Source organism: Suricata suricatta, chromosome 10, assembly GCF_006229205.1.
Source record: "Suricata suricatta isolate VVHF042 chromosome 10, meerkat_22Aug2017_6uvM2_HiC, whole genome shotgun sequence".
Taxonomy (NCBI): Eukaryota; Metazoa; Chordata; class Mammalia; order Carnivora; family Herpestidae; genus Suricata; species Suricata suricatta.
In genome coordinates this window covers 101,351,062-101,371,352 of record NC_043709.1, presented here as the reverse complement: position 1 = coordinate 101,371,352, position 20,291 = coordinate 101,351,062, and the positions used below count along the sequence as shown (strand labels likewise).

General features: G+C 41.4%; 1 protein-coding gene and 1 pseudogene across 1 annotated transcript in view; both read right to left on the bottom strand.

The window, feature by feature from the left end:
• The window catches only part of LOC115305333 (maestro heat-like repeat-containing protein family member 1), a 75,169-nt gene that overhangs the window by 13,829 nt on the left and 41,049 nt on the right, over nucleotides 1–20,291 (bottom strand). The window contains 12 exon segments of the mRNA XM_029955563.1: nucleotides 979–1,146; nucleotides 1,464–1,610; nucleotides 2,010–2,127; nucleotides 2,319–2,456; nucleotides 3,341–3,534; nucleotides 4,107–4,242; nucleotides 4,486–4,498; nucleotides 4,501–4,639; nucleotides 5,725–5,874; nucleotides 6,436–6,533; nucleotides 6,967–7,102; nucleotides 7,757–7,861. Of these exon segments, the coding sequence (XP_029811423.1) occupies nucleotides 979–1,146; nucleotides 1,464–1,610; nucleotides 2,010–2,127; nucleotides 2,319–2,456; nucleotides 3,341–3,534; nucleotides 4,107–4,242; nucleotides 4,486–4,498; nucleotides 4,501–4,639; nucleotides 5,725–5,874; nucleotides 6,436–6,533; nucleotides 6,967–7,102; nucleotides 7,757–7,861 (1,542 nt within the window).
• LOC115303937 lies at nucleotides 17,480–18,432 on the bottom strand (annotated as a pseudogene).

Genomic DNA, 20,291 nt, shown 5'->3' with positions numbered 1-20,291 from the left:
AGAGGATGGGTAAGCCCCCATTGTTTTATTTCCTCTTCTGTCATGCCCCTTGGCCCAGTTGTGGGCACAGTCACAAAAGTGCCTGGCATTGCAGAGTAACTAACGTACCAGCTTTCTTGTGAGACAACTGTTAAAAGGGAGCCCCAAAGAACTGTAAAACCAGGGAGGTCACAGAGAGGGAGAAGCTAGGGAAAGTGACCCTACGAAGTTGTTTATGAACTCCTGTGCTCCCTCCATGCATAGCTCTGACCCTAAATCACATACCATAGACTTTGAAAACTGAACTACAGGGGTGCCTGGGTGGCTCAGTTGGTTGAGCATCCGACTTTGGCTCAGGTCATGATCTGTTTGTGGGTTCAAGCCCTGCGTCCGGCTCTGTGCTGACAGCTAACTCAGAGCCTGGAGCCTGTTTCCGATTCTGTGTCTCTCTCTCTCTCTCTCTGACCCTCCCCTGCTCATGCTGTCTCTCTCTCTCTTAAAAATAAATAAAACATTAAAAAAAAAACTGAACTACAGGAAAGACAACAGTTCCAGGCTAAGATGTGAAGAGGGTTGGTATTGGTCTGGGCAGTTCAGATTTCTGAGCCTTTGGGTCCTTTTGACAAGGTTCCTAGCATTTTAGGGTTCCTGTGAGGGAACCTGTCCTGAGAGGACAGTAGAGTTGTGACTTGTCTCCCCATGTTTCACTCCAGAACTAATTTCATAGCAAGGTGTCATTTTTTTTTCCCTTCAGTAGCTCCTGGTGAGAGAATAGGTAGATGGCTGGGTGTTGGGTCTGTCTGTAATAGGGAATGTATTGGGGACAATCCTTTGCATGGCTTCAGGTAGCCAAGTATCCTTTTTGCTACCCCTTGGTGACTTCAGCCTTCTCTCACAGTCCCACAGCCCTGCTTCAGCACCCTCCACCCAGTTTTCAGGGCTCATCTTCACCCCTAGCCTTTACTGCTCCCGACTGATCCTAGGAACTTAGGCCCATACATCATTGATGAGTGGACGCAGTTGCTTGGAGATGCTGCAAAAGATCATCTTGGTGTTCTGTCCCTTCTCATGGTAGATGATGTTCCGTAGGCTCTTTACTGCCTGCATTGTCACACGAGCCTCATTATTCAGAAAGTCTCGCAAGAACGGAACATGGCCCTCAAGAGTCTATTTGGAAGAAGGGAGAGATCACTTACCATATGAGGATTCTATAACCCTGTAACCCTGGGGACAGGATTTTTAGAAAACATAGTGCCTTAGAGGATCAGACATGGGGAATCAGGGGGCAGGATGTGCCCAGGAAATAGAAGGCTGGTGTCCCCAGAGTTTGGGAGGCCTCATGGCCAGTCTATGTAAGTCTACAAACTGGATATTGTGCTGCCCTAGGATGAGAGGTTGGGGAATGTTCTAAGCCCTGGACACCCAAAGGAGATAAATCCAATGCTTCAGGGAGTAACACTGAATTCCCATTTTTTCCTCCCTACTCTTACTTGTCCTGGGTGCAGTGCAAGGTTACTGATTCCACGGAGCCCAATTTCCTTCATGATGAGGCTGGGCTCCTTGGTCCACTTGATTAGATTTCCCAAAAAGTCTTGCCCCACAGTCTGAGCCACTGATCGGTGCCAGAGCAGCTGTGGGCATGAGGAGACACAGCTATGGGTGGAGTAAAGGTTATAAGTATCAGTACCCCTTTAGCCCTCCCTCAGGTCCCATACTCAGGTAACGAGTGTGTTCAGTTGAGCGAGTTAGTAGAGACGAAGTTAAGGAGTAGAGGATAAAGCAGATAAGGTTAGAAGTTGAGTCAAATTCTAGGATCCATAGATCATTTTGGAACATGAGCCGCTGGCCCCCTCCTCAGGCTTTCCTGCCTCCTTTAGCCAGGCACTTGAATTGCCAGAGAGGGGACCTCAGTTTAAATGACTTAATCTTATCCTTTCTCTTTCTGGGGCTATTTACTTAACATTTCTGTTAAGTTTTCCTCAGCCCAGGATATGAATTGTTCAGGTGGTGGGCCATTCCTCAGACTTCACCTGTGCATAGAAAGTCCTAGCCAGAATCCTCCAATGATAGTTGGAACTATAGAGGATGTTCCTGATGAGGTTGAGGATCCGATGCAGGATGGCAGGTTCACAGTTCTTCACAATGCCACTGGGGTGGGACACAGGAAGCCAAAAGTTGTTGAGTGGCGGGGGTGGGGAGGTAGCAAGGGACCAACGTGCATGGAACAGGGAAGACACAAAGGCTGAAGAATCAGGAGACCAGAGGGCTGGGAGGTGGGGAAGGGACCACTGAAGGCTGGCACTAGAGTGGTGCCAGGGTTAGCAGGTAAGTAGCCTCACCTTGTCAGGTCCATGATCCCTATGTAGTAAAACGTGGGGCAGGATAGAAGGTCCCGGCAGTGATGCTGATTCGCATAGACCATCACTCCTTCATATTCAGCTGCCATGAACACCAACTTCACTACCTCCAAGGCACAACTGAAGGTCATCACCATTGGGTGTGTGAAAAGAAAGGGACAGAAGGATCGACAAGGCATTATGCTCTGATTTGCATTGTACTTGCAAACCAGGAAACGGTTTCCTGTTTGAGTAGCTGGGTTCTCCTTTCCTGCTGAGAAGAATCCATGGCTCTGTGAAAGCCATCTCCAAACGCCCATCCACGCCTTCAACCCTGGCCCTCATCCAACCACAGACTCCTATGAAAGAGACTACAGAGATATCTGAGTGCTGTGGTTTTCCAATTCGGCTCTCGGGCACAGAATGGGGTTAGGATATCTCTTTGCCTCCAAACCCACCTAATCAGCACATCTCTGCTTATTGGTTTTATTTTTCTCATTTTATATAAGATTTTTCCATTTGAATAGAATGTCCTGAGGTTTAAAAAAAAAGTATGACAACCACATATTTAGGCGTCCAACCCCCATTTTCAAGATAAGAATGTTTTCATTCTGGGAAATTAATTTCATTCTGTTGAATCCACTTGTGACTTGTGCAAGACAGCAGAGCTAGTGACAAAGTCAAGCAAGTGGTCAACCAGATTCAAACACCACAACTGCATGGAGAGAATGACAAAGACATGGGCTTGCCCTGCCACCTACTATCTCTTTATGGGCAGTTGTGAACATGGACATGAACTGCTGAGTGAATCAGCTGAAAAGTACATACAAGAAGAAGATAAATGAGAAGCTTGAAAATATGTGAGAGTATTCTAGCACATGAGGCTACAGTATGCACACCCATGTTCTGTCTCCACTCTTCTGCTGTTCTCTTCCTTGGCATCACTAGGGGATCAGCATTCAGTTGTCTAGTGCCCTTTGGAATTGACTAGTCCCAGCTGTCCATCACAAGGCCATTAGGCTTACCCAGTAGGATCAAAGGGCTTGCTTTTGGTGCCTGGGTCCCCCTCCTTATTGTAGACCACCATCTTCTCAGGGGCACTTTGCTCAAGCACCCAGTAGAGATGATACAGTGTAGCCAGCAACAGCCGGGGGTAGAGCTCCTGGACAGCCTCATGGCACAGGGACCCTGACAGCATCTCACACAAAGCACATGTCACCTGGGAGATGGTGGATGAATACACAAAATGGTCCCACAGCCCCAAACCCTGCCTTCCATATCACTGCCCAAAGAGCACAGCTCACTCTGACTCAGGCTTATAAGAAGCACCCAAGAACTAAAAGTCCACCACTCTTGCCTAGATAAATAAGGGGGCCACACACATGCAGTCTGCTTTCTCTTCACTCTCCTGACATCAAAAACAAAATGGGAAGCAATTCTAACAGTTTTAGGAGAAAATTACTTAGGAATACTTTGTCCATCCCTAGCAATCAAATCTCTTCTGCCTCCAACCCCCATGCCATACCCCAGGCCCCAGAATCAGGAGACAGAGAAAGCTGCTTAGCTCTAAACATCAATTTCCTTGTCCATTAAATGGGATCAATCCCTGCTCTCTCTGTGACATGCAGTTCTTAGATATACAGGTACCAAGAGGAGGTAATAAGTATGAATCGAATGTACTGAATTAGTAATTGCTCCTCTAAGATGTGCCCCCACCCTGCAGCCCTTGAACTTCAGCTCTGCCCCAAGTCCCAGAACAGGAAGTCCTCGGCTCCCTGTTCCCATGCTGACCACCACAGGCTGGAAGGCCATCTCCCTAGTTTCCTCGCTGGAATGGAGCTTTTCCAGGATTCCTATGAGCAGCTGCAGGACACTGATTGCGGTCTCTCGCCGGGTGCCAAACACATTCCACAGGGCCAGATTGGTTCTGCAGGACCCAGTGGCAGATATGTCACAGACCCTGGTGACCAAGCTCCTAGGATTAGTCAGGTCTTGGGCCTATGAAGGGCCAGTTCTCAGTGTCTAGACTTGGTCAGAGAATACAGAGAGGAAGTGTGATTGGTGTCAAAGAGAAAGCATCCCATTGCAGTGATTTTTGGGCTGGGCTTGGGCTGAGGCAGGGGCTTTGTACTGGGCTGGAGGATGTGTTCCTGGACCATGGGAGGGGTACCTGTCCCAAGGCAGGTCTTGTTGAGCAGCATGGGCACAACCCTTCTGGTGTTGTTGCTGGCCAACAAGCACAAGGCCCGCATGGCCTCCTCCTTTGTGTTGGGCTCCAGCTGTAAGTTGAGTCGTTCCACAATCCCCTCCACAATTTCTTCAACCTATAAGGAAGAGCCGAAAGAGTCTCAGTAAGTGTTTACTTGCTACCTTCCCCCTTCCTCCCTTTCTAACAACTCCCAGACTCAAGGGGCTACTTGCAGCCCTGCCCGTGACTCTTAAGGCAGAGTACTAGGATTCTAGAGGTTGGACCAACAGGGGTGACAAAAGGAACTCCACTATGACAGATGCCTGCCCTCAGCCCAAAGTCCAGAGAGTTGCTCCGAGGTTATGCAGGAGATACGAGACTCTGGGAAGGGAGGCAAAAGCCCTAGGCACCCTTCAGGGCTTCCTCTCCCCACTGAGATCAACTTTCAGTCCCTGAAATTGCAGGAACAGTTGGCATTGGATGTGAAGGTACCATAAGGCTCTCAACTGCCCCTCAGATTCCTCTTATATGGGCTGCTGCCAAATCCATTTTATTGTAATGCTGCAAGGACACCCTCAGAAGTGTCCTTCCATTTCTGACACCTAGGCCAAGCAAGTTGCATAAATGAGAGGAGGCAATAGGTGTCAGAGGATTCAGAGAGAGGAAGGTCTAGAGACGCCGTGCCATATATAAAAGAGACAGTGGCCACTTAAAGAGTCACCTTATGTGACCTCATTTAAAAGTTTTTCTCAGTGAAGTGGGAAATGTGCATTTTTCTGCAAAACCTTCCTGTTTGTAGGCATTATCCTGAAAGAAAATGTACTCAGAGGTCAGTCACTCCATGAGCTTGTTGGTTTGCAATCCACAACCTTGCCTTCACAGAAATCTAAGACACCTGACCTCCTCCCCCGCCCAGGAGTCAGAGTGAATCCCTCCTACATTGCTTCCTTGTGCTTCAGCCACTAGGCCCTGCAGCTGCCTACACCTCTGCTTGTGGTTTTTGTTCACTGAGGAACCAGTCCTGAGCTTATAATTATGGATGTCAGAGCTCAGTGGGACTACAGAGTAAATCTAGGCCAAGCCTACATCTTAAAGGTAAGTGAATTAAGGCCTCCGAGGAGAGGGACTTTCCAAGGTCCTTCAGCTGATTAGGAATAGAGCCAGGAAAGAGCCCAGGCTCCTGGCGTACGGGACAGAGCTCCCACCACAGCACCACACTACCTTTATCATGTCTTTGCCCTGTTCTTTCATGACAGCACTCATCAGCTGGGCTGCTGCCAGAGACACCTTGGCCCTGCTGTCAGTCAGGCCCTCCATGGTCACCAGCACCAAGGTGGTGAGTTGCATCTCGGTGAAGTACTCTGCAAATGCCTGCAAGGGTGGCATCAGGCTGTCTGCACCTGGGGCCTCCTGCTTGAGGTAGCCTGTACCATCCTTCCAAGTTGGCGTAGGAGGAGAGAGCTTCTCTTGGGAACATGATGTGCTTTTGTCCTAGGCCTGTGTTCTCTGCCTAGCTCCTAGAAGACCCTTTTACTGGGAACAGAGTCTTTGGTAATGGGAGCGAGAAAACACTGGCCTCGGGTTCACTCAGGCTCAGGGGCTCACAGGTCAGGGGCAGAGTGCTAGGAGAGAAGGGCTGAGACCAAGATCCTTAATGACATGTCTTTGAGGCATGGGCTGAGTCTAATAAAGCATCATTAGTGTGAAGCAAATGCTTCTGTGGGACAGGTAAGAAGGAAGGATTAGGACCCATGATGCTTAAGGGGGAGCATACTGTAGCATGTGAAAAAATTTCCCCAAAGTAAAAGTTCACACTCAGCAATGGAATGGGAAAGGAGATGGGAGAAAGGAGTCCCACCCCAGGTGTCTATAATATGAGGTAGATGGGAAGCCCAGGCCCTTCCCACTTTGTCTCTGGCCCTGCCCTCTCACCTTGCCAATCTCAAAGGTGTTGTTATAGAACACATAGGCACTATAGACATCACGCTTGCCCTCTTCTTCCCATAAGCCCTGTCGTTTCCTTCTCATCTCTGAAACAGACACCAGACCCCACCCCTCAGACACTCGGAAGGTGTCTTAGGTTTTTCTCTTTTCCATCTGCCCAACCCGAAGTCAGCTTGGGAGATATATATCCCATGGGGAAGGGGAAGGGACAGTAATATAAGGAAAGGTGAGAGCTAATATCAAAGGAACCCCCATGTTGCCTGCCTCAGAGCAGAGACACGATAGGGTCAGAGTATGGTGTTCAGCCAGAGGGGGAGAAACTAATTCAAAAGAACTGCTTCCCGAGTAGCTATTTTGTCCCAAGACAGTATATGTAGATGTTTTGGGGCACGTTTCTCATTGGAAATGAGATTGCTCATTTAACTTCTTAGCTCTCATTCTCCCAAAACAGTATGTGGGTGGATGGCCAAACCTAACTGGGAAGCCAGAGCAGAAGTGAAAAGAGGAAATTCTCCCTACGCTTTTGCAGCAGGAGGATACGGTAGAGGTTGTAGACCGCCTGTGAAGACAGGAAGCAGCTGTTGTCCACTGGGTCTTTGCAGCGCATGGCCAGCAGCCTTACAAAACACCCCAACCAAGGGAACTTGATCTCCATCTGGAAAGGGGAGCTGGAAGTCACAAGTTATCCCAGCCATTCCCTTAGGCTGAGTTAAAACAAGAGAGGAGGAGCAGATGCAGGAGAGATATGAGAGGTAAGAGTAGGTGAGATTAATGGGAATGAAATTAGACAGGCAGGTTGTAGCTATTAAAATCTTGTGGGATCATAGTTTGGAATGATCTTACACTGTCCCTCTTCTTTACCTCTTGACATTGCACTCTTGTTCAGGCCTAGCTCAGATGTCCCCTCCTCCATAAGCTTTCCCTTCACTTATACTTCATTTGTGTTTTGATCTTTTATTCCTCCTAATTTGGTTTGTACATTCATTATCACCTTCTATTTAAGTTTGTTCTATGCATGCCTCTTTCCCCAGTGGACTGTAAGATCCATGTCTTCGTCATCTATGTATCCATGGTAACACCTAGCATGATGCCTGGTAGAAGGTGAGTATTCAGTAACTGCTTGTTGAGAAAGATGGAATCATACTGAACCAAGTGAAATGGAATTGAATTGGTGGACAGGGAAAAAGACAAAGGGAGACAAGAGGGAAGGTGTGATGAGGATGAGTAATTGAAGCTAGGTAAACATGTGATGAAGTCTGGGGTAAGGGTAGAGATGAGGCTCCATGTTCCAGGGCAGAATCCCGCTCACCCCAAAGTTGTTCCATTTTGCCGTGAAACCAAGAATACGGGCAGTACACCACATGGCCCCTTCCCTCTCATTGTCCTTCTGGGAATTCAGCCACGTGTCCAGAAGCTAGAGGAAGAAGAGAATGAAGGGAGAGACCTGTTCAGCTGTATTCCGGAGGGTAGAAATGTAACCTGAACCTGGCTTCTGCAAAGGATCAGGACAAGATTTCTGAGACTAGGATTTCTTTTGCTGATAGGCAGGTTATATGTGGCTCTGGCACCAGAAGCCTTTCATTCCTCCAGCCCCCAATTTGCATTGTCTAAGTGCTCGAAACATCCTCATTTAGCACCTCCTTCTTTCAAATTAAAGCAGTTGCTCTCAAATTATATTGACTGTTATTCATTTCAATGAGTCAGTATCTCCCAGTGTCCCCCAGTAATGTTTTTCCATTCTTCAGTAGAAAGAGAACTTGGAAATAACAAAAAAGAGTCACTATATTCACAGATTCCTAGCTGAGTTGTGTATAAATCTGCTTGGGAAATATAATTGTAGATGAGTCCCATTTGAAACACAATGGGTCAGTGTCTCACCACTGGTTAAATTATGGGCCCAAAATACTACTGATCCAAAGATGTATTGTCAATCTACAATAATCAATCTGATATTGATAGAGCTAAACAAACAGCAATTTATAACTGAAAAAGAAGGGCAACAGTTGACAAATCTACAACCAATGGAATAGAAGACTCATGCTGCATTTATAAGAAAACAGCTTTCTTCTTGAAGATAGGAAGAATTTTAGAACTCCTTTCAGTCAGACTCTTATAAAATAGCCCTGTGCCAAGACTGTGGTCTCTAAATACCATTTTTTACTAAGAGGAATAACTGGTCCTTGGAGAAACAGTTTATCCCAGGACTGAGACAGAAAATATAAAAGATAATATACTGGAGAATAAGAAAGCTATGAAAGACTACTGGAGTTATATTAGAGGGATTCAGGAGCCCACCTGAAGGCACAATTTAAGCATCAATAAGAATAATAGTTATGATTGATCAAAACATATGAAGCATTTAAAAATTCATTTTCAATTCATATGATACTAGAGAAATAACCTTCACTAGTCATCTTTAGATGACTAGGAAATACTTCATTACCTTGACACTATCCAGGATTTATCTTGTCTTTCCTTTATGATCTATGCCTCCAAGTAACCAAATGGCTTATAAAGACAATTTCTCTTTATAGAAGAATACCAAGTAAAAATGAACAAGCAATGATAGCATTACAACATCATCATTTTGCAAAAATAAATAAAAGTATATTCACTCAGTGGACTACTACATAGCAATAAAAAATGATCTGATGCTACATGTAACAACATGAGTGAATCTCATAGCTAAAACGTTGAATCAAATGATATAGACACAAAAAGTACATACTATAAAATTCCATTCATCTGAAGTTTAAAGAACAAGTTAAACTAATGTGTGGTGATAGACACCAGAATAGTGGTTATTCACTGGGAGAGGAAATTTTTGGAGGTATTGGAAATGTTCTATATCCTGATCTAGCTGATATTTATACAGATGTGTGTGTGTGTGTGTGTGTGTATACACATATATATATGTAAAAACATATCTGAGTGTACACTTAAGATTTGTACTTTTTTTGCAGCAAGTGATACATCAATAACAATGTCTTTCTTTAAAAGAATATCACCGGTTCTCAGCCACTAGTGAATCTAAGCAGTGAGCATCAGAAGCTCTGGACACCACAAGGAGACAACCAGACACATCATGTGGCTGTTGATAGAAGACTTGTGAAGTAATCTTGCCAAAAATTGATCAGATTCATGATCTAGACCAAACAATTACAATTAGAATCTAACAGGTTCTAGGTCTAGCAATTTATAGAACAGATTTGGACAGAGGAATTTATTAAGTGGCCCCAAAATGATGTAATCAGCACAACCCAGAATGTGGAAATTTTAGAAAACTAATGACTAGGTTTCTTCAACAAATAAATTTCAAGGAAAAACTTGATTGAAGGGCGATCTACAGATTAAAAGAATTAAGAGACAGGGGTGCCTGGTTGGCTCAGTTGGTTAAGCATCTGACTTCAGCTCAGTTCATGATCTCACAGTTTGTGGGTTCAAGCTCCACGTCGGGCTCTGTGCTGACAGCTCAGAGCCTGGAACCTGCTTCGGATTCTGTGTGTGTCTCTCTCTCTGACCCTCCCCTACTAGCGCTCGGTCTCTCTGTCTCTCTCTCAAAAAATAAATAAGCATTAAACAAATTAAGAGACAAACCGATTGGAATGTCTGAATGTTTAATGACATCAAGAAATGAAATTACATTCTTTCATTGATGTTTTATAGTTTCAGAGCACAGGCTTTTCACCTGCTTGGTTAAGTTTATTCTTAGGTATTTTATTATTTTTACTGTAATTGTAAATTATATGATTTACTTAATTTCTCTTTCTGCTACTTTGTTATTAGTGTATAGAAATGCAGCTGATTTCTGTATATTAATTTTGCATCCTGTAATTTTGTTACAGTTCTAGTAGTTTTATTTTGGTGGAGTCTTTAGGGGTTTCTATGTATAGAATCATTTCAACTGCAAATAGTGAAAATTATACTTCTTCCTTCCCAAATTGGATGCTTTCTATTTCTTTTTCCTCTCTGATTTCTGTGGCTAGAACTTCCAATACTGTGCTGAATAAAACAGTGGTAAGAGTGGATATCCTTGTCTTGTTCCTGATTTTAAAGGGAAAGCTTTCAGTTTTTCACCATGGAGTAATGTTAGCTCTGGGTTTTCATATATGGCCTTTATTATATTGAGGTATGTTCTCTGTAAACCTACTTTGTTGAGAGTTTTTACCATGAATGGATGTTGTGCTTTGCCATATGCTTTTTCTGCATCTATTAAGATGATCATATGGTTTTTATCCTTTCTTTTATAAATTAATTCTTGCCATTTGCAACAACATGGATGGAGCTAGGGAATTATGTTAAGTGAAATACGTAAGTCAGATAAAGACAAATACTATATAATTTCACTCATCTGTGAAATTTTAAAAAGACAATAAACAAAGAGGAAAAAAAGAGAGAGGGAGAGGCAAACCATGAAACACACTTGTGGTTACCAGAGGGGAGGTGGATGAATTGACGGGTAAAATAGGTGATGAGGATTAAGGAGTGCCCCATGCTATGATGTATGGAAGTGTTGAATCACTATATTATACACCTAAAACTAATACTATCCTGTATGTTAACTAGTTGGAATTCATTTTATTTTATTTTAAAGTTTATTTATTTATTCTGAGACAGTGCAGAGTCTGATGTGGGGCTTGAATTTACAAACTGTGAGATCATGACCTTGAGCCAAAATCAAGAGTTGGATGCTTAACTGAGCTATCCAGGAGCCCCTAACTAACTGGAACTTAAATAAAAACTTTTTAAAATTGAACCAAGGGGCAACTGGGTGGCTCCGTTGGTTAAGCATCCAACTTTGGCTCAGGTCATGATCTCACGGCTCATGGGTTTGAGTCCCTTATCAGACTCTGTGCTGACGGCTCAGAGCCTGGAGCCAGCTTTGATTCTGTGTCTCCCTCTCTCTCTGCCCCTCCCCTGACCATGCTCTGTCTCTCAAACATAAACAAACATCAAAAAAAAAAAAAAAGAGGAGCACCCTTTGGAATTTCAAAGGAGACAGACATTGTGGTATATAGTAAAAAGGATACACTGCCTTTCAAGCTTATCAAACAAATTGATATTTTTTTTCATTTCTTTGAGTTGCTAAGTATTATAAAGTTACTCTGTAGCTATCCTGCTGGATTGAAAACAAATAAAAACTCTGTTTGGTGGAATGGAGAGGTGAATTTACACTAAAATTAAGTAGACTCATTCTGATTTCTATGTAATGCACTAACAAAACCAAAATGGAAGAAGCTAAGTGAATGCCAGGTATTCTTGAGCAATTTTATGTCCACTAACAGATGTTTCCATAATACACTTCTCCAAAGTTCCAACAGGGCACATTCTAAAGAATACATCTTGCATTAATACATAAATGTGTATTTATTTTACATAAATGTGTAATTAGCAAGGTTTAACAATGCATATGATTGAACCCTGGGGCATGATCTGTACTTGGCAATATTGTCAACTCAAATTACTGGTTCTTGTGATATTAATTAGGTGATAAATAAGCGAAATGTTGCTAGGGAAAAGAAAATTTTCTATCTGAAAAGAAATTTAAATCATATAAAAAGTATGTCTTTGGCCATAAAGGAATTAGACCAGAAATCAACAACCACAAGAGAACAGAAAATTCTCCAAACATTTGGAAACAAACAACACACTTCTAAATAATCCATTGGCCAAAGAGGAAGTATCAAGAGAAATTACAAAATATTTTGAACTGAAATGATATTGAAAGTATATATTAAAATGTATAGGATGCTGCCAAAATAGTGCCTAGAGGGAAATTTAGAAATCTAAATGTTTATATTAAAAAAAGAGAAAGGGGTGACTGAAGTGGCTGGTACACTGGATTGCTGTACCATCTCCAGTGAAGGAGGAGGTGTGGGTGGCCTGATCCTTAGACTCCAAGTACCCCCTTGCCTCCTAGTGGTTGAGGTCCTGGGTTCCCTTTTTCCCGGGGATGTATTTTAGAGGCTTGCTGGGAAGATGGCTCCCCTCGTTTCGCAAATACAACTAGATAGCGCTCACATCAGTGTAAATAACCTAGAAAGGGACCCGAAGGCTGGCAGAACAAACTCCACAACTAAATGTAGAGAAGAGGGTATGAAGGGGAGAGATGTGGTGAGGAGCTAAACAGACCTGGGGGACTGTCTGCGGGAGAGAGAGACACATAGGCACAGGGAGGGGAGAGAAACAGTCTATCAGTCCAGGAAGCCCATACAGTGAAGACAAGTCCTCACAACATTTGGCTGTGAAAGTCAGAGCGGCCAATTTCATCAGTTGTTACTGATGAATCCAGCAGACTCAAAACCTGGAATTTTAAACATCAGCTGGCATACTCTGGGAGAGCTGATAGGGTGAGAGGAAACTGAGTCCCTGCCCTTAAAGAGACAGCACAACAAACAGCCCATCAGAGATATAGCATAGAAGCAGCAGTTGGAAAAACATCTGGGGCATATGGCAGGGAAAGTTCTTTACTAATCTCAGAGTGTATCCAGGAGGGACAGAGATTTTTGGGAAACTCCTCCAGGAACAAAGGACCTGGCAGGTGCCCACGCCCCAGCATAAACACACAGCCATCTGTGGGAACCAAGGCAACACCGAATCTCTACCTAACTTGCTAACACCAAGAATCCTACCCTGCCCCTCCCCAACCTGCAGATCCATCCTCTCAAGCCTGGCCTGCCCCAGTCCCTGCACTGTGGGTCCCCCAGAAGACCAGCACACAAATCTTGCTAACACTGCACCTCCTGCCCCAGAGCACACTGCAGATCCACCACCTCCAATATACTCGCCCTGAGCCCATCCAAGGCTGAGCCACAAGCCTGGCAGTGTGCAAGCAGCCCCAACAAGGTCCACCACCACTCCAAAGTGACTCCTGCCCTATGAAGACGGAAAGATAACCACACACACCAAACTGTTATCACAGCAATGGGTTGGGGACAAGCAGCCATTCTAACTACAAGCCCTGCCCATCAATAAAAGCTTCTTAGGGACAACACAGGGAAAGTGCCATGCAGTTGAGTGCCATTGTATCTCCAGAAAATGTCTGGTCTGACTCAGCTCAAGCCCAAGGTGGCCCTGGACTGATACACTAACCACACAGTGACCAAACTCTGCCCACAACAAGCAAAGAAAGCCATTGCAGATGATTGGATTGAAGGCAAGAGTGACTCGGCCACAATAATAATGTGCATACATCACACATAGGAGATACCCCAAAGCACCAGCTTCTGGTGAACAGGGAATGTTGCACCTCAGGACACTACAGGACCTCTTCTTCATAAGACTACTCTTTTAAGAGCAGGAGATGTAGGTGACTTTCCTAACACAAAGAAACAGACACAGCGAGTTACACACAAATGAGACAGAAATATTTACCAAATTAAAGAACAGGATATAGAGAGAATAGCAAGAGACCAAAGAAAAATAAGAGATAGGTAATATGCCTGATAGAGAATTTAAAGTAATGTTCATAAAGATACTCATTAGACTTGAGAAGAGAAGTGGAAGACATTAGTGAGACCTCTCACAAAGAAATAAAAAAGAAGTAATTAGAGATAAAGAACACAATAGGTGGAATTAAAAATACACTAGAGTGTACTTAAAAGCAGACTAGAGGAAGCAGAAGAACAAATCAGTGATCTGGAGGATAGAGTTATGAAAAGTAATCAGTACAAACAGGTAAGAGGGAAATATATATATACAGAATGAAAATAGAATAAAAAACTCAGTGACAACATCAAGTGGAATAACATTTGTATTATAGTAATCTCAGAAGGAGATGAGAGAGAAGAGGGGGAAGAAACTTCATTTGAATAAATAATCACTGAAAACTTAACAAATCTGGAGAAGGAAACAAATCCAAATCAAGGAGGCAAAGAGATCCTCAACAAAATCAACCCAAGGAGGTCCACACCAAAATACATAGTAATTAAAATGGCAAACATAGTGATAAAGAGAGAATTTTTAAAACAGCAATAAGGCTATCAAAGGAGTTTTCAGCAGAAACTTTGCAGGCCAGAAGGGAGTGGCATGACATATTCAAAATGCTGAAAGGAAAAGATCTGTAGCCAAGAATGCTTTATCCAGCAAGTCTATCATTCAGAATAGGAGAGAGAGTTTCCCAGACAAGCAAAAGTTAAAGGAATTCGTGACCACTAAACCAGCCCCACAGGAAATGTTAAAGGAGATGCTTTGAGTGGAAAGACCATAAATAAGAGCAAGAAAAGTAAGAAACAAAAATAAATATATTTGGAAAAAAAAGTGTATCTGTAAATCAATCAAGGGACTCACAAAATAAAAAGATGTTAAATATGACATCATATACTAAAGCATAGTGGGGGAGAACAGTAAAGAATAGGTTCAAACTTAAATGCCCATCAACTTAATATAGACTGCTATATGCAAATGTTATATGCAAACCTAATGGTAACCACAAATCAAAAACCAGTAATAAATATGCAAAAATAAAGAGAAAGGAATTGGAGTGTATCACTAAAGAAAGTCAACTTATTGTAAGAGAAGAAACCAAAAGAAGGTAGGAACAGAGAAGAGCTACAAAACAACCATAAAACAAGTAACAAATGACAATAAGTACATAACCATCGATAATTACTTTGAATATAAATGGACTAAATGCTCCAATCAAAGATATAAGGTGATGGAATGGTTAATAAAACAAGACCAATCTGCATGCTGTGTACAAGAGGCTCGAGACTCACTTCAGACATAAAGACACAGGCAGATACAGACTGAAAGTGAAAAGATGGAGAAACATTTATTATGTAAATGGTGTGAAACGAAAGCCAGAGCAGCATACTTGTATTGCACAAATTAGAACGTGTGTGTGTGTGCGCACACGCAAAATAGACTTTAAAACAAAGACTGAACAAGAGGCAAGGAAGAACACTATATAATCATAAAGGGGACAACCCAACAAGATGATATAACAATTGTAGGGGCACCTGGGTGGCTCAGTTGGTTGAGCGTCTGGCTTAGGCTCAGGTCATGATATCACAGCTCATGGGTTCAAGCCCTGCATCAGGCTCAGATTCTGTGCTGACCGCTAGCTCAGATTCTGTGTTTCCCTCTCTTTGTGGCCCTCCCCTGCTCACACTGTCAATCTCTCTCTCTCTCTCAAAAATAAATAAAACATTAAAAAAATAAAAAAATGTAAATGATTATGCACCCAACATGTAAGCACCCAAATACATAAAGCAGTTAATAACAAACATAAAGGAAGTAATCACTAGTAATACAATAATAGTAAGGAACTTGAACACCCCACTTATATCAATGAACAGATCATCCAAGCACAAAACCAACAAGGAAACAATGGATTTGAATGAGACATTGGGCAAGATAGATTTATTGGATATATTCAGAACATTCCAGGGGCACTTGAGTGGCTCAGTCAGTTAAGCATCTGACTTCAGCTCAGGTCATTATCTCACAGTTCATGGGTTTGAGCCCCACATCAGGCTCTGCGTTGACAGTAAGGAGACTGCTTGGATCCTCTGTCTCCCTCTCTCTCTGTCCCTCCCCACACCCTCTCTCTCAAAAATAAATAAACATTAAAAAAAATTTTTTTTAAGAACATTCCATCCTAAAACAGAAGAACACACATTCTTTTCAATTCCACATTGAACATTCCCCAGAATAGATAACATATTAGGCCACCAAATAACCTTAAACAAATTAAAAAGATTTAAATCATACCATGCATCTTTTCTGACTATAATTCTATGAAACTAGAAATCAACCTCAAGAAAAAATCTGGAAATAGCACAAATACATGAAGATTAATAACATACTACTCATTTAACTTAGCATAATACATTCAAGGTCCATAGATGTCTTTGCAAATGGCAAAACTTCATTCTTTTTGATGGTTGAGTAATATTCCATTGTGTGTATATGTGTGTGTGTGTGTGTGTGTGTGTGTATACACACCACATCTTCTTTATCTATTCATCAATTGATGAAAATTTGGACTCTCTCCATAGTTTGGCTATTGTTGATAATGCTGCTATAAACATTGAGGTGCATGTACTCCTTTGAATCTGTATTTTTGTATCCTTTGGGTAAATACCTAATAGAGCAATTACTGAATCATAGGGTAGTTCTATTTTTTGGTTTTTTGAGGGAAAAAATGTTTAAGAGGGATAACTCATTTAAACAAAATCAGGAGAAAAAGAAAACAACCAACACCACAGAAATACAAAGGATTATAAAAGAATATTATGAAAATTACATACCAACAAATTGGACAACCTAGAAGAAATGGATAAATTCCTAGAAACATATAACTCTCAAAACTGAATCAGGAAGAAACAGAAAATTTTAACAGACTGATTACCAGCAATGATATTGAATCAGTAATCAAAGACTCCCAACAAACGAAAGTCCAGTGCCAAATGGGTTCACAGGTGAATTTTACCAAACATTTAAAGAAACTATTCTAAAAAATAAAAGAGGAAATAAAACTTCCAAATATATTCCATTATTCCATTAATGATATCAAAGCCACTACAAAAAAAAAGAACTATAGGCCAATATCTCTGAACATAGATGCAAAGATCCTCAACAAATATTAGCAAACTGAATCCAAAAATACACTGAAAAAAAAAGGATTCACCATGATCAAGAGGGATTTATTCCTATGATGGAAGGGTGGTTCAATATTTGCAAAAAATAAAAATAAAAAAAATTTATTCAGTATCATGATCAGACTATTACATTTAGCAATCAGCAACATGGGGGCAAAAAAAAAAATCTACATTAGAACTCTTTGTTGGAATGCTTTATACTTTCCACAGAACAGAAACTAAAATAACCTGTTATACAATTAGTCAAAAATACAGTTCTCAAGATTGATGTCCATACACATGAGTGTTGTCTAAAGCATATCTTCTTTGTAGCAGCTAGACCTTGCCACCATTATGCTTGGCTGAGTTCACAAATCCGTTGTAACCTGTAGCTTCCCTGTCACTTCTCTGGCTCTCTTCTCCTGCTAAGATTTCTTTTTTGGCAGTAATTAAACCCTCCTGCCACTGCCATAGCTGCTGCTGCTGGAACCACCATAGCTACCTTAGTTTCATGATTTCACAAAGTATTGGCCTCTACCACCATAGGGGCCAGAGCTTCTGCCTCCAAAACTTCCTCTTTTCATCGGTCTTAAATTTGAAGATTGATTGTTGCAATTGCCTAAATGATTATAGCTTCCACCACCTCCAATGTTGCTTCCATCATTACCAAATTTATTATAACCATCCCCCACTGCCACCATATCCACCACCACCTCAACTGCCACCAAAGCCACCTCACCCACAAAGTTGTCATTCCCACCAAAACCACCTTCACGACCACCACCAAATTTTCCAGAACCACTTTGACCTCTTTGGCTTAATGAAGCACCAGTCATCTCTTGCTTAGATAGACCTTCCCTTACTTCACAGTTGTGGCCATTCACAGTATGGTATTTTTAAATGACAGTCTTGTCTACAGAGTCATGGACATCAAATGTTACAAAAGCAAAGCCTCTCTCTTTGCCACTGCCTCAGTCAGTCATTATTTCAATCACTTTAATTTCCCCATACTGTTCAAAATAATCTCTTAGATGATGTTCTTCAGTGTCTTCTTTAATGCCACCGACAAAAATCTTTTTCACAGTTAAGTGGGCACCAGGTCATTGGGAATCTTCTCTTGAGACAGCCTTCTTTGGTTCTACAACTCTTCCATCAATCTTGTGTGACCTTGCATTCATGGCTGCATCCACCTCTTCCACAATGGCATACATGACAAACCCAAAGCCTCTGGGAAGCCTCTGGAGCACTTGATGTTTGGACCTCTCCTTACCACACAGTCCATAAATGTTCCCCATTGCTCAAAATGGCTCCTCATGTAATCATCAGCTATTTCAAAGCTCAAACCTCTGTTGAAAAACTTCTGCAGCTTTTCAGGCTGTTTAGGAGACTCTGACTTAGACATGATGGTGCAAAATTAATCAGCATGACACATCGCATCAACAAGATGAAGGATAAAAACCATATTATCATTTCAATAGATGCAGACAAAGCATTCATGACAAAAACCTTCAATAAAGTAGGTTTAGAAAGAACATATGTCAACATAATAAAGACTGTAATTGAAAAGCCCAAAGCTAACATCATATGCAATGGTAAAAAATTAGGAGTTTTCCCTTACAAGCAGAAACAAGACAAGAATGTCTGCTCTCACTACTTTTATTCAACATGCTACTAGAAGTCATAGTCATAGCAATCAGACAAGAAAAAGGAATAAAAGGCATCCAAATCGGTAAGAAAGAAGTAAAAGTTTTGCTATTTGCAAATGACAGGATACTATATATAGAAAACCCTGAAGACTACCAAAAAAGAACCCTACTAGAACTGATAAATGAATACAGTAGGGTTGAAGGGTACAAAAATCAATGTACAGAAATTCATTGCATTTCTATACACTAACAATTAAGCATCACAAAGAGAAATTAAGAAAAAAATCTCATTTACAATTGCACCAAAAATAATAAAATACATAAGAATAAACTTAACCAAGGAGGTGAGACACCTGTACTCTGAAAACTATAAAAATTTGATGAAAGAAATTTAAAACAACACAAACAAATGGAAAGATATTTTATGCTTATGTATTGGAAAAACCAACATTGTTAAAATGTCCATACTACCCACAAAGCAATCTACAGATTTAATGCAATCCCTATCAAAACACTAACAGCATTTTTTCAAAGGACTAAAACAAAGAATCCAAAAATTTTTATGAAACCACAAAAGACTCCAAATAGTCAAAACAAGCTTAAAAAAGAAAAATAAAGATTGAAGTATCATAAATTCAGATTTCAACTTATACTACAAAGCTGTAGTTATCAAAACATATGGTACTAGCACAAAAATAGACACATAAATCAATAGAAGAGAATAGAAATCCTAGAGATAAGCCCATAATTATTCAGCCTTCTCTGGACTGGGTATTCTGGTTATAGGTTTACAGGCATATTTAATCCATTCTCTTGATGCATGTTATACACCTCTGTTGTTACCTTCCTTTCTGTCACTCTGAAATAATCACTATATAGTTTCTCTGGGTAACATTATCTTCATTTTTTTTTTCTCTGCTCCTCTTGCCATATTTTTTTTTCTCTCTCTGAATTAAGTCTTTTAGTCTCAATGCCTGGTCAATGTTCAATTTCTCTTTCTCCCCAACCCTGTCATTTCTCTCTTTGTATATGCTCTTCCATCAGCACTGCCTCTACCCTGATCTTTACTTGTAGCTGGGAATTTCTGGTTTTATGCTTAAGCTATCCTTTGTCTTTTGTTGTTTTTGTTATTTGTTTTGTTTTATTTCGGTTTGCTTGTTTGATTTGTTTGTGAGTTTGTGTGCTTTTGTTCCTTGTTTGTTTGTCTGTCTGTTTTCCTTGCCAGGGCTACCTCAAGAAACAAGCCAAACTACACATGGTGGAGAGTCCCAAATATCACTACAAGTAGAGAAATAAAACAACCAAAGTCACAACAAGAGAGACCATGGGACACCATTAAAAGAACACTTCCTGATCAAACAGGCCCTGGACAGTCTATGAGCCTCCTTTAATATGGCAGTACTCACAGGTGCAGAGTGCATAACAAGCTTTAAAAACATACAGGAGACAGAATACTAGCCAAAATGATGAAACAGAAAAACTCTCCTCAAAAGAAATTTACTGACCAATAATTTAGAACAATAGTCGTAAAATTAATTGCTGGGCTTGAAAAAGGTATGGAAGACATCAGAGATGCTATTGATACAAAGTTATGGACCTTAAAAATAGTTGTGAT